At 43.1% G+C, this 12,910-nt stretch overlaps 1 protein-coding gene across 1 annotated transcript; it reads left to right on the top strand.

Annotated features, from left to right (window-relative positions):
- The first annotated feature begins 1,191 nt into the window (after positions 1-1,191).
- LOC132380768 (fatty acid-binding protein, brain-like) lies at positions 1,192-8,272 on the top strand. Its single transcript, XM_059949754.1, has 3 exons — positions 1,192-1,413; positions 6,379-6,480; positions 8,035-8,272. The coding sequence occupies exons 1-3, from the start codon at positions 1,243-1,245 to the stop codon at positions 8,086-8,088; spliced, it is 327 nt and encodes a 108-aa protein (XP_059805737.1). The 5' UTR covers positions 1,192-1,242; the 3' UTR covers positions 8,089-8,272.
- The last annotated feature ends 4,638 nt before the right edge of the window (positions 8,273-12,910 follow it).

Below are 12,910 nucleotides of genomic sequence, written 5' to 3'. Positions count from 1 at the left end.
GCCCGGTGGCAGCGGCTCCTCTCCGGGAGCCCGACCCGGCCTGCTCCCGGTGACCCACGGCCCTTCACTCCGGACCGTGCACCCTCTCTGGGCAACATTAATCAATACTCACGGCCACAACGGTACTCTCACCGAATCAGGCCGGGTCGTCGGCATTCGCGGGCAATGGAGACGCACGCTTCCCCGCCCATACCACCAAGCCCGCTGACTGTGATTTTACGGATGTCATCGGACATCTGCATTCAGAACAACCTCTTTGTATGTTTCAGCTGGTAAATACTAGCTTAACGGTACAACCACTTCGGAGCAACCTTGTCCAACCACACCCACCGTCCCAGCGGCCGGACATTAAACCTAATGCAGACTTTCCCCTTTTCCTGACCCTAACTTCAGATCTCTGTACCTGATTGCAGTGTTTCCCATCTTGATCAAGGCTGCGGTTGGTGAAACTTCTCACCTGCTAACACATCCAGGCGATCCAATGGCAAGCAGGATGACTGGCATCGTAAGAGGGCCTCCGGACAAATGCCCTCTATGTGCCAATATTCCCAATTGGTCAATAGGCCAACTATCACCAGTATACAGATCGGTGGCAAAATGTTTGTGGATAATAAGAATTTAGTGTATGAGTGTAATAATTCTATATTGAGAGAACTTATTGCTTTGTCATTCCATTTAACTGTGTTTTTGGAGGGGGGGCTTGGGGCTTTGGAGTGTTTTTAAACCTAAATAATTAACACATTTTATTTATCTTACTTTATTTATTTATTTATCGAGATAGCGTTGCAGAGTAGGCCCTTCTGAAGCCACCCCCCCCCCCCACAACCCTGATTACCCGCTACCCTAATCATGGGACAATTTACAATGACCAAATTAACTTACCCCATTCCTGTTTGTACTCTGGGAGCAAACCAGAGCGGCTGGGGAAAACCCACGCATTCCACAGGGAGGACGTACAAAAGACTCATAGAAACGGCGCCAGAAATGAACTCTTGAACTGCAGAACTATATAAATGTCGGCGCTAACCGTTATAACAACCTTGGCTTATATAAAATATTTTATTTGATATAATATAAATAAGTGCTCATTTATATTTCTAATAGAAATACCTACCAAGTGCTTATTAATTTAGAGGAAGCCCTCCTGTGTTTATTTATTGAGGTCTTCAGTATTGTACAATGCTGCAGTTCTGCTTTGCACAAGGTAGAATCTCTGAAGTGTTTCTGCTTCCCAAATCAGGAATGGACTTTACAGCTCGACAGTTGGGCAACGTCATAAGCCCAACTTGGTCATCAAAATGGATCAGGATAATATTACTCTGCAAAACATTAGCACCTTCAGAAGCACCGAAATTACTTTTGTTCTTGGCAAAGCCATTCGACGAGCATACTTCTGATAACAGGAAATGCAAAGTAAGATATTGGGACGGTGTACTACCAATTCCCTAGTTGCCATATGACGTTTAAAAAGTCAGTAATTGTACAGCACTGTGCCAAAGTCTTAGTCACATATATTGTAGCTAGGGTGCCCTAAGACTTTTGCATAGTACTGTATTTGTCAACGTGAAGCGGAGAGTTGGCTGGAGAGTGGCTTTGTTAATCTGCCAGGAGTAAAGGATGCTGGGAATGGTGAGGGTGGAGCACTGTGGGTGGGGTGTGAGATAGCTGGCAGAGACTGTGTGCCAGGTTGGGAGAAGTGGGGGGCAGGTGGAGTGGGTGTAGACACACCCGGCCCAGAGACACCAGGCAAGGGCAATTGATTCCAAACAAATGGTTTACTGATCATCACAGAATGTCTCTCTGGTGCTTCCTGTTCCCTCCCCACTCCCTTCCCCCTTTTCCCAACCACAAATCCCCTCTCCCTGTACCCTTCAAACTCCCAGTCCACAATATAAACCCAGGTTTATCATCATTCACATATGTCATGAAATTTGGTTTTTTTTGTGATACATACACACCTAAAACTTTTGCACAGTACTGCATATTTATGATCACTATTCACGGGCTGCAAAAATTCTCCCTGAGTATTTTATGGTGCAAGCAGGAGACAGTTTGTTTGAAGCAAATATAATTTGGTCCCATAACAGGGAACATAAGTGTATACGAGCAATTTTGAGATTTAAAAGACACTGCCTAAAGGTTTGTAGAGGAGTCATCAGGAGTAAACAACATAGAATATATTAGAGTACAGCACAGGAACAGGCCATTTAGCCCACAATTTCGTGCCAGACCAGCTAAAAAGTAAATGAAAAACACCAAACATAATCCCTGCTACCTACTCCATGTCCATATCCATCCATCTTCTTACATCCATGTGCCTATCCAAACATCTCTTAAAAGCCTCTAACGTATTTGCTTCTACCACCAGACCAGGCAGCGCATTCCAGGCACCAACCACTCTCCGAGTAAAAAACTTACCCCCTCATCCCTCTTGAACTTACCCCCTCTCACCTTCAATGCATGCCCTCTAGAATTAGACATTTCTATCCTGGAAAACCGATACTCTCCGTCTACTCTATCTATGCCTCTCATAATCTTATAAACCCCGAACAGATCTCCCCCAAGTGCCAGGTAGGTTTATATATAAAAAAAAATTCCAACCAAGTCAGGATGAAAGACAAGATTGCATGCATCGTTAAGCACAACTTTGCCTGAGCCAAGCACACAAAAAGCCAACAAATGATATCTAAAGCTTGAGGTTCTACCACTCACATTTCTGAATGTTGGTGGACAATTAATAGAACAAACATAGAAAAGGGCCTTTGGCCCACAATGTTCTGCCAATCTTAAAACCTACTATAAAATTGACCTAACCCTTCCATCCTACACATGTCTTCATTTTCCTGTCATCAATGTGGCAACCTAAGAATTTTTTAAATGACCCGAATGTAAAGCATCACACACAAAATGCTCAGCAGGCCAGACAGCATCTATGGAAATGAATTAAAAAGCAGACATTTCGGGCAGAGACCCTTCATCAGGACTGGAAAGGAAGGGGGAAGATGCCAGAATAAAACGGTGGCGTAGGGGGGGGAGGAGAAGGAGGGATAGCTAGAAAGAGATAGGTGAAGTCAGGTGGGTAGGGAAGATAAAGGGCTGGAGAAGGAGGAATCTGATGGGAGGGGAGAGTGGACCACCAGGGAAGGGGGTAGAGGGCAGGTGATAGGCAGGTGAGAAGAGGTAAGAGGCCTGAGTGGTGAGTAAAAGAAGAGGGGAGGAAAATATTTTTTTTGGAAGCAGAAATCAATACTCAATACCATGTATCTGCCTGCACCACCATCCCTGTCAGGGCGTTCTATGCATCCACCAGTCTGTGTTTAAAAAAAACTTAACTCCGACATCCCTCCTGTACCCCCCCCCCCCCCACCCAATCACCTTAAAATGATGCCCCCATGTTTTAGCCATCTTGGTTGTAGGAAAAATGTCTCTGGCTGTAGACTTGATCGATACCTCTTATCACCTTGTACATCTCTATCAAGTCACCTCTCATCCTCCTTCATTCCAAATAGAAAAGCCCCAGCTCACTCAACCTATCCTCAAGGTGGAGGTTCCATGAATATCTCCAACTTTGATGGTGGAACCCAAAGTATTACTATAAAAAATGAAGCCGAAATGTTTTCTGTTCTTTAGTTTGATGTGTTGGCTGCATAACCCTTCCCTGCCTCTGAAGATCCTAACCTTCACAGACTTCAGCCAATTTAATTCACTCCATACAATAATAAGAAATACCAAGAGTACTGGGTCAGGAATGCCCATGGGACAGGGGACAGTACCGCCAAGGGCTTGTGCTCGAGAATCGACTGTTCTCACCATGTTGTTCTCGGACAGCTGAAATACTGGGAACCACTTTACAATTATGTCCAACTAACACAGTAGTAAAACCTTAATGCAACTAATTATTCCCTTGTCAGTCCTCTCTCAATCATTAGAATTTTACTGGAAGCATACACTAAAAATGTTATCAGCTGTGAATAATCAGAATCAGGTTTAATATGTTGAGACATTTGTTAACTTTGTGGCAGCAATACAATACAGTATATGCTAAATATAGAAAATAAAAATCTGAATTACAGTAAGTATATATATATTAAATAGTTAAATTAATGAAGTAGTGGAAAAACAGAAGTTAAAAAGTAGTGAGGCAGTATTCATGGGTTCAATATCCATTTAGAAATCAGATGACAGAGGGGAAGAAGCTGTTCCTGAATCGTTGAGTGTGTGCTTTCAGGTTCCTGTACCTCCACCCTGATGGTAACAATGAGAAGAGTACACGTCCTGGGTGATGGGGGTACGTAATGATGGATGCCACCTTTCTGAGGCATCACTTGTTGAAGATGTCCTGCAGTGCTATGGAGGCTAGTGCCCGTGATGGAGCCAAGTGTGCAACTCTCTGTAGCTTATTTCAATCCTGTGCAGTAGTTCCCCCATACCAGACAGTGATGCAGCCTGGTAAAACGGTCTTCGTGGTACATCTGTAGAAATTTTCGAATGCTTTGGATGACAAACCAAATCTCCTCAGACTCCTAATGAAATAAATCTGCTGTGTGATAAATTCACACCTTGACTCTACTTGACCATTTTCCTGTAAGTTTGCATAATATTTTTCATGTTTATATTACAGAATATTTACTTTTAATTCAGTAATTACTTTGTTCAGAAGTTAATTTGGCTAGAAACTCTTGTCATTGAGTTTGAATCCCATTGTTCTTCTAACAAAGACTGGGACTTCCTGTTTGTCGGGGACTGAGAGCTCATCTGTTTTAACTGCCCTAAGAAAATTAAAAGTAATTTATTTGGCTGAGCAGGTTATTTTTAGCCGACATTCTCTGCACATCCAACTGTATGTTTAGGTTTTTAGAGATGCAGCATAGATGGTGTCCTTGAAAACTGAAAACTTGTGGTCCAAAGGCTTGACCTTACAACCTTTAATGGTGCACGGTCTCATTTACATTTGTCTCCTGCTTTTTCAAGTTGGATACATGTGACCCAAAGCAGCACGGCAAAGTCTAAACGGTCGATTGAAACCCGATGGTCGTTCGATTGTCGATATTGAGTAAAACTGGGGAAAATATGCGTATTATTTTGCAAATCATGTATCTTTGGGTATTCAATGCAAATCACACTGAACTTGCAACTGTTTAATTTTAATAGCCTGCTTACAAGTATTTAAAGCCCTCACAAAACAAAAACACTACATTTTTCAAACCTGCACTGGCTCAGCACCATTCTTGACTTTTAAAATAGGCACTAAAATGTTTACTCTGATCATTGTAGTTGTTGTTTCTCTCTGCGCCCTGTGGCGCATCAGGTGGCAAACTTGCCATTTCTTTAGCGTTTTGTCTGTTTTTTTACGAGGCCAAGTTGCTAGCTCGACCCAGCACGGATGGGAAGTGTGCAAGGAGCCGGCTGGAATTGAACCCAGGACCCTTCGCCTCCAAGATGCCACTACACCAGCTGGCAACTCTGATCATAAAGCAGCCAAAATCTTCTGTACAGCTCAGTTTTAGCAATGTGCCCACACACACATTCTTACACGTTGTTCTAATATAAATGGTTGTTATGAAATGGTAATATAAAGCACAGATCCTCAAAATCATAATATCTTGACGTATAGTACTGTGCAAAAGTCTTAGGCACATATATTTAGGGTGCCTAAGGCTTTTGCACAGTGCTGTCGTAATTTTGCGTATTGCACTGTACCGCTGCTGCTGCAAAAAAAACAAATTTCGTGACATACGTGAATGATGATAAACCTGATTCTGATATGGGTCTCTATTGTGGACTGAGAGAGGGAAGGGGGCAGGGAGAGGGGGATCATGGTTGGGAAAAGGGGAAGGGAGCAGGATGTACCAGAGGGACATTCTGTGTTGATCAATAAACCAATTGCTTGTACTCAAATGACCTTCCCTGGTGTCTCAGGGCTGGGTGTGGCTGCACCCGCTCCAACCCCCTTCTCCTTCTCTGCCACCTGTTCCACGGCATTCCACCCTTACCATTCCCAACATCCTTTCTTCCTTCCAGATTTACAAACTCGCTCTCCACTCCACCCTAGGCACCCTAGCGATATATATGTGCATGGTGCTGTGCAGTAATTTCTGATGAGAATAGTGCTTTTGTGTTTAATTCAGTTCACAGTCAACGTTTTTAAAAAGCTGCAGAAATCTGAAACAAATGAGAGTTGACTGAAAAAGCAACTTGAAAAATGGTCAAAAGTCAGAATTTAACACAACAATGTGTCTCCATATGAAATATGGACAAGGTCTGGCCAAAGCTCATATCATTTATATTGGGCAACGTGTATGGGGAACCCTTGTGTGTGGAATATTTATCCGATTTATGATCTGCTGTGGAGTAATATGCTGGCTGTTGTACTTCCAGACAGTAGTAACACTTGATGGTAAAAAACTGACTCAGACTCAGAAATGGGACGGAAAGCAAACGACACTTGTCCGAGAAGTCAAAGATGGAAAACTCATTTTGGTATGTTGAGGAGATCAAGACTAATTTTTGTTTTGAAAGCTCTTTTAAGATAGGTACATTGCTCAGAGGTTAAGTTATTGCGCATATTCAGAGGTAATAAAGCTGGGTGCAGATTTTGGGAATGATTCACAGTATCAAACTGAAGCTTTTCCAATCTTGTCCCAGTAATACGTTTTAGCTCAGCATCAGAGTAAATTTGATTACTTCTCTGCTCAGTGGAGCAAAGAAGAAGTGAGATCAATATGGACCACTGGGAGGGTCAACTTGTTAGCTCATCTATTCTAAGAACTGTGTCGGTCACTTTATATACACAAGAAAGTCTGTAGAACATAGAACAGAACAGCACAGGAATAGGCCATTCGGCCCACAATGTTATGCTGTACCAGCTAAAAAGCAAATCAGAAACACCCAAACACTGATCCCTCCTACCTACACCATGTCCACATCCCTCCATCTACCTCACAATTCATGTGCCTATCTAAACTTCTCTTAAAAGCCTCTAATGTATTTCTACCAGCATGACAGGCAGTGCATTCCAGGTATCTACCACTCTCTAAATAAAATAACTCACTTTCCCTTTGAACCTACCCCCTCTCACAGTCAATGCATGCTCTCTGGCATTAGACATTTCAACCCTGGGAAACAGATTTTCCCTGCCTGCTCTATCGATGCCTATCATAATCTTATAAACCTTATCACATCTACCTCTAGCCTCTGCTGCTCCGGAGAAAACAACCTAAGCTTAACCAGCCTCTCGTGATAGCATATGCCCTCTAAACCAGGCTGCATCCTGGTAAACCTCTTCTGCACCTGTGGTGAACTACATATACCTGTCTGGACATGCCCCCCTGCTGACTGCTTCTGTGGCTCCTCCCACAGACCCCGGTATAAAGGCGATTGGAGGCACAGATCCTTCCTCAGTCTCCAGGATGTTGTTTGGTGGTCGCTTGCTACTTGTCCTTTCTTCCAGCCAATAAAAGCCTACCTTAACTCACGTCTCCGAGAGTTATTGATGGTGTATCAGCACCCTCTCCAAAGCCTCAACATCGTTCCTATAGTGGGGCAACCAGAACTGTGTGCAATACTCCAGATGTGGCCTAATCAGAGTTTTATAAAGTTGCAACATAACCTCCTGACTTGTGAACTCAATGCCTCGACTAATAAAAGCAGGAAATGCAGAGCAACACATACAAAATGCTGGAGGAACTCAGCAGGTCAGGCAGCATCTATGGAAATGAATAAAGAGTCAATGTTTCGAGTAGAGAACCTTCATCAGGGCTGGAAAGGAAGAGGGTAGAAGCCAGAGTAAGACTGTGGGAGGAGGAAAAGAGTACAAGCTGGAAGGTGGTAGGTGAAGGGGAAGGAGGGATGAAGTGAGATGCTGGGAGATTTTTTAATGTACTCCTGTAACTAGCAGTATACTGTATAAAGGAACTTTTCATTCTCCAATAAAGGAGCCGATTAAAATGTACCTTATGCTTGGAATTAGATTTAAACTGTGAAAAGTTTTTTTATCCGTTAATTTTAATAGGTCATTTGATACTTTTTCTCCAGACTCTTACCTTTAACGATGTTGTAAGTGTCCGAACGTACGAAAGAGAAGCATGAAGATACAATTTTTAAGTTATTTGCAGCAATTTGTGTTATTTGTTTCGCAGAGAGAAACATAAGGTGTTATTGTACTTTTCATCTGTGATTCTTTTGAAAGACCTGAAAACATTGCAACTGCATTACATTTTTAAGAACAATCGTCAGCTTGTGAATATTCTACCCTCATTTGTAGTCCTTATCCTTCAACCAAATAATAAAGAATATGTTTTCAAAATTGAAGGCTTCTTTCTGGTTCATTCAATTTAGTAAATATCCCACGTTGAAAACATGTTCCACTGAAGGACTTGTTTGGATTATAGTTCAAGGATTTTTATTTATGTTGCAGCTCAATAAGTAATTGGGACAGTGGTTTTATATAATTTATTAAATCAAATTATTTTATTGTATTGCTATATGCTGCATGTGGCACGTATATGTGGCAGGTAGTTAGGGTTTAGTGATCTGAAGGTCATGAGTTCGAGCCCTAGCCAAGGCAGCGAGTTGTGTCCTTGAGCAAGGCACTTAACCACACATTGCTCCAGCTGAAAATGGGTACCAGCAAAATGTTGGGGGTTAACTTTGCGATAGACTGGCGTCCTATGTGGGGGGAGAGTCTTGTACTCTGTCACTTGACGCTTCATGCCATGGAAATCTGTGCATAAGCACAGACCTAATGAGCCTATAAGGCTCAGGACAGACTTTAACTTTAATTTTATATGCTGCATGGCATTTGACAAAAAATTGTACCCATTAATCATTACTAATAGTTTATGGAGACATAAAAGACTGCAGTAACTGGCATCTGCAGCAAAAACCAAATTGCTGGAATTGACTCACTGAGTCGAGAAGCATCTGTGGAAGGAAAGGTATGTTCAACATTTCAGGTTGAGATCTTGCATCAGTTCTGATTGCATCTGGATAGTCTTCAACCTGATGACATGAAATCGATTTCTTCTTCTGGTAAAATTAAAATTCCCTTCCCCCCTGCCCTCTTGTTCTATGCTCTACTCTGACCTCTTAACCTCTTCTCACCTGCCTATCATCATCCTCTGGACAATCTCCATTCTCTTATGCTCCACTCTCCTCTCCTATCATGTTGCTTCCTCTCCAGCCCTTTACCTTTCCTACCCACTTGGCTTCACCTATCACCATCCATTTTGTCCTCCTTCCTTATCCACACCTTTTTATTCTGGTGTCCTCCCCCTGCCTTTCCAGTCCTGAAGAAGGGTTTCAACCCAAAAAGTCGACTGTCTGTTCCTCTCCATAGATGCTGTCTGACTTGCTGACTTTTTGTGTGTGTTATTAGAGAGAAGAGAAGAATAAGCAGGTGAGACAGGTTGGTAGATGGAAACAAAAGCAAAAATCAGAAGCTGGGCAGCTGGAGACAGGCGGAGAAGGTAGAGGCAGTGACATCTGTAATGTTATTTGGAACCAGATAATGGAGGCACTATGGAACCAGTTGGAACAAGGGACAATAAAGGCTGAAGGAGAGGAAATGTGGGGCAGATGGAACCAGGCGAGGGAGATTAACAACTGGAAAGGAGGGGAAATGGAAAAGTTGAAGGAGGGAAGAGAAAACCTATATGGATTGGTAGGGAGGGAAAGGAACACAGGAGATGTGAGTTACCTGAAATTGGGAAGTTCAGCGCTTGGTGTGTTCGCTGCCCAAGTGAAAAGTGTTGTTGTTCTTCCAGTTTGAGTTTGGCTTCACCATGGCAGTGGGGATGGGCCAAGGTCAGTCAGGTCAACATGGAAATGGGAAGGCGAGTTGAAGTGACGTGGAACTGGATGCTCTAAATGGCCACTCCGGGCATAGTGCAGGTGCTCTGCAAAATCGTCACCTAGTTTGAATTTGCCGATTTAGAGGAGGTCACATTACATGCACCAAATGCCACAGACAAAGCTGGAGGAGGTGTACGTGATTCCCTGCCTCGCCTGTTTAGGTTTCTGGGTGGTGGTGTAGGGATTAGTGTTGTGTTTTTTTACAGTTAACTTGCAGACAGGGAAAGTTGGAGAGAGACGAGCGGACCAGTCACAAAATGGTCCCTGCGGAAAGCAAATACAGGCAGAGAGGGGAGATGGGATCCCATTGCAGAATTAGATTGAGGTAATTTCAACCCCTCAGCCTCTAGTCCAGGGGTCAGCAACCTTTACCACTGAAAGAGCCACTTGGACCCGTTTCCCACAGAAAAGAAAACACTGGGAGCCGCAAAACCCGTTTGACATTTAAAATGAAATAACACTGCATACAACGTTTTGTTTTGCCTTTATGCTATGTATAAATAAACTATAATGTGTTGCATTTATGAAATTGATGAACTCCTGCAGAGAAAACGAAATTACATTTCTGCATGCAACAAAAACATTTTGAACTCCGAAAAAAAGACGTTGGGTTGAAGGTTACTTTTAAGTAAAATACTCAACGTCTATTTGAGTCCTTCTTGTATTTATGAAAAACGCCAAACTTAAATTTGCCGCCAGCAGCAAACCAAAAATAACGTCAGCCAGCTGTCAACCTGAAAAATAAAAGGACTATTTCACTGAACAATGAAAACATATGAATATACGTAAAATAATACGCAATTAAAATATTTATCATACTTCTTCAGGTTGACTCACACCTGACAATGCAGTCGTATTCAGTAGGGATGGATCGATGCTTAGGGGAGTGACCGGGAAGGATAATGTGTTTTTTTTCCTCTCTGAACTCACAGAAGCGTTTCCCAAACGATGTTTGCATTGCGATGATTGCAGAATGTAAATACTCCGAATTTATCATGTCGTGACATTGTTTGAACTCTCTCAAATTGGGCAAGTGAGACAATGTGCCTTTCTGTAAATCTCTGGCAAGCAACGTCAACTTGCGCTCGAATGCAAAACATCCTCCAACATGTGCAGGGCTGTACGTCCTTACCCCGTTGAAGAGCTGTGTTCAGCGTGTTCAGGTGCGCTGTCATGTCTACCATGAAGTGTAGCTTTTCCAGCCACTCTGGCTGTTCCAGCTCAGGAAAGTTGAGCCCTTTGCTGCCCAGGAAAGTTTTCACTTCTTCCAGACGCGCGACAAAGCGTTTCAGCACCTCCCCTCTGGACAGCCAGCGATAAAAACACGTTGTAGCGGTTGCTACACGCAGACAGTAAACTGCAGTCAAAGATAGCTTTATTCGAACTAAACAGCCTTGCTTTTAAGCCTCCCTCAACCCGCCCCCCATGGGCGCGGATGCTGCAAAAGACACGTACTCACAAACCCCCGTAGGCTATCTCCCTTAGCCTGAACGCTGGCTAATTGTGAGCCGGTTCGGATGTGTCAGGAAATGGGTCGCCACAACGTCTTATTTAGATTGTACAAGATCACCATAATCTTCAAATTTAGATTTACATTTCAAAAACTAACAAACTAACATAAAATACATATTAATTAAATACTGACCATGTAGCGGTGTGCTACACGCAGCGCTAAAATTACGACACGGAGTCGGTAACTGCAGTCGAAGGAAAAAAACTTTATTCGAAATCTTCAGCCTCACTTTTAAGCCTCCCTCAACCTGCCCCCCCCCCCCCCCCATGGCGCAGAGGCTCCAAAGCTCTGTGCTCGCAAACGCCCGTAGGCTATCTTATTGTGAGTCGGTTCGGATGTGCCAGGAAAAGGGTCGCCACAACCAATTATTTCCCAAAGCAACAGGGAGCCGCAGCACAGACGTAAAAGAGCCACATGTGGCTCCGGAGCCGCGGGTTGCCGACCCCCGCTCTAGTCATTCGCTTTACCAGATAAATTGCAACTGCCAGCGATAGCAGGGTATGGATAATGAGTTGGATGCCAAGGCTAGTAAGATTAAAGGCCAGGACTGAGGGAACTTTTATCTCTGCTGTGTATGAGGGCTGGGGGAGGGGGGGTGTTGGTAAGGTGAGAGCAGACATCCAGGAAATAGAGGAAATGTCGGTGCGGGCTTCACTAAGAGGGGGAAGTCACATTTCCTGAAAAGAAGCATTTCAGAAGACCTGGAACAAAAAGCCACATTTTGAGAACAGATGTGGCAAAGACAGAGAAACTGAAAATCATATAAATGCTTAAAGAAAGTATAAGCTGGAAAGCTTATAAAAGAATGTATGTGATTAAATTTTATAATTTTATACTCCAACCTACAGCATGTCTCCAGGTTATCTCTTGGTTCTTGTCTTTCATGTACATTATCAGAAGTTCTTAATTTTATGAGCAATGGCATAAAATTTAACTCTCTTATCTTCCAGTCTGCCAACAGCTCATATTACGTTGGATTACATATACCATCCCCCATCGCCGTTTCCTGCCAATGTGCTTTATTCCCTTAACACTTGAGCATTAACACTGAACATAGTTAATGTAACATTTTGTGATCTGTAATTATATACTGGGTCAAAGCTGAGTGCAATGAAGAATGACAGTAAATTTGAAGGTGATCAAACAAATGCTGAAGTACTGGTGTGGAAGTCATGAAGTTAATGTATGTTTAAATGTAGGCGGCAGTGCAGCCTCTCTAGGTCCAACCTAGGATGCCACTGTTCATCCTTTACATCATTCTTGTGAGGGCAAGACACTACTGGATATTAAGAAAGCAGGGACTGAAGGTCTACCCCACTAGCAAGTTGCTGGATAGCAGTGGAACTGCATTTATAACATAAGAAATAGGAGGAGTCGGCCATCTGGCCCGTCCAGCCTGCTCCGCCATTCAATAAGATCGTGGCTGATCTGACCATGGACTCATCTCCACCCTCCCGCCCTTTCCCTGTAACCCTTAATTCCCCTACTAAGCAAAAATCTATTCAACCTTGTCTTAAATATATTTACTGAGGTTTGCACCACTGC

This window comes from Hypanus sabinus, chromosome 24 (assembly GCF_030144855.1).
Source record: "Hypanus sabinus isolate sHypSab1 chromosome 24, sHypSab1.hap1, whole genome shotgun sequence".
Lineage (NCBI taxonomy): Eukaryota > Metazoa > Chordata > Chondrichthyes > Myliobatiformes > Dasyatidae > Hypanus > Hypanus sabinus.
This window is presented reverse-complemented; position numbering and strand designations above follow the sequence as displayed.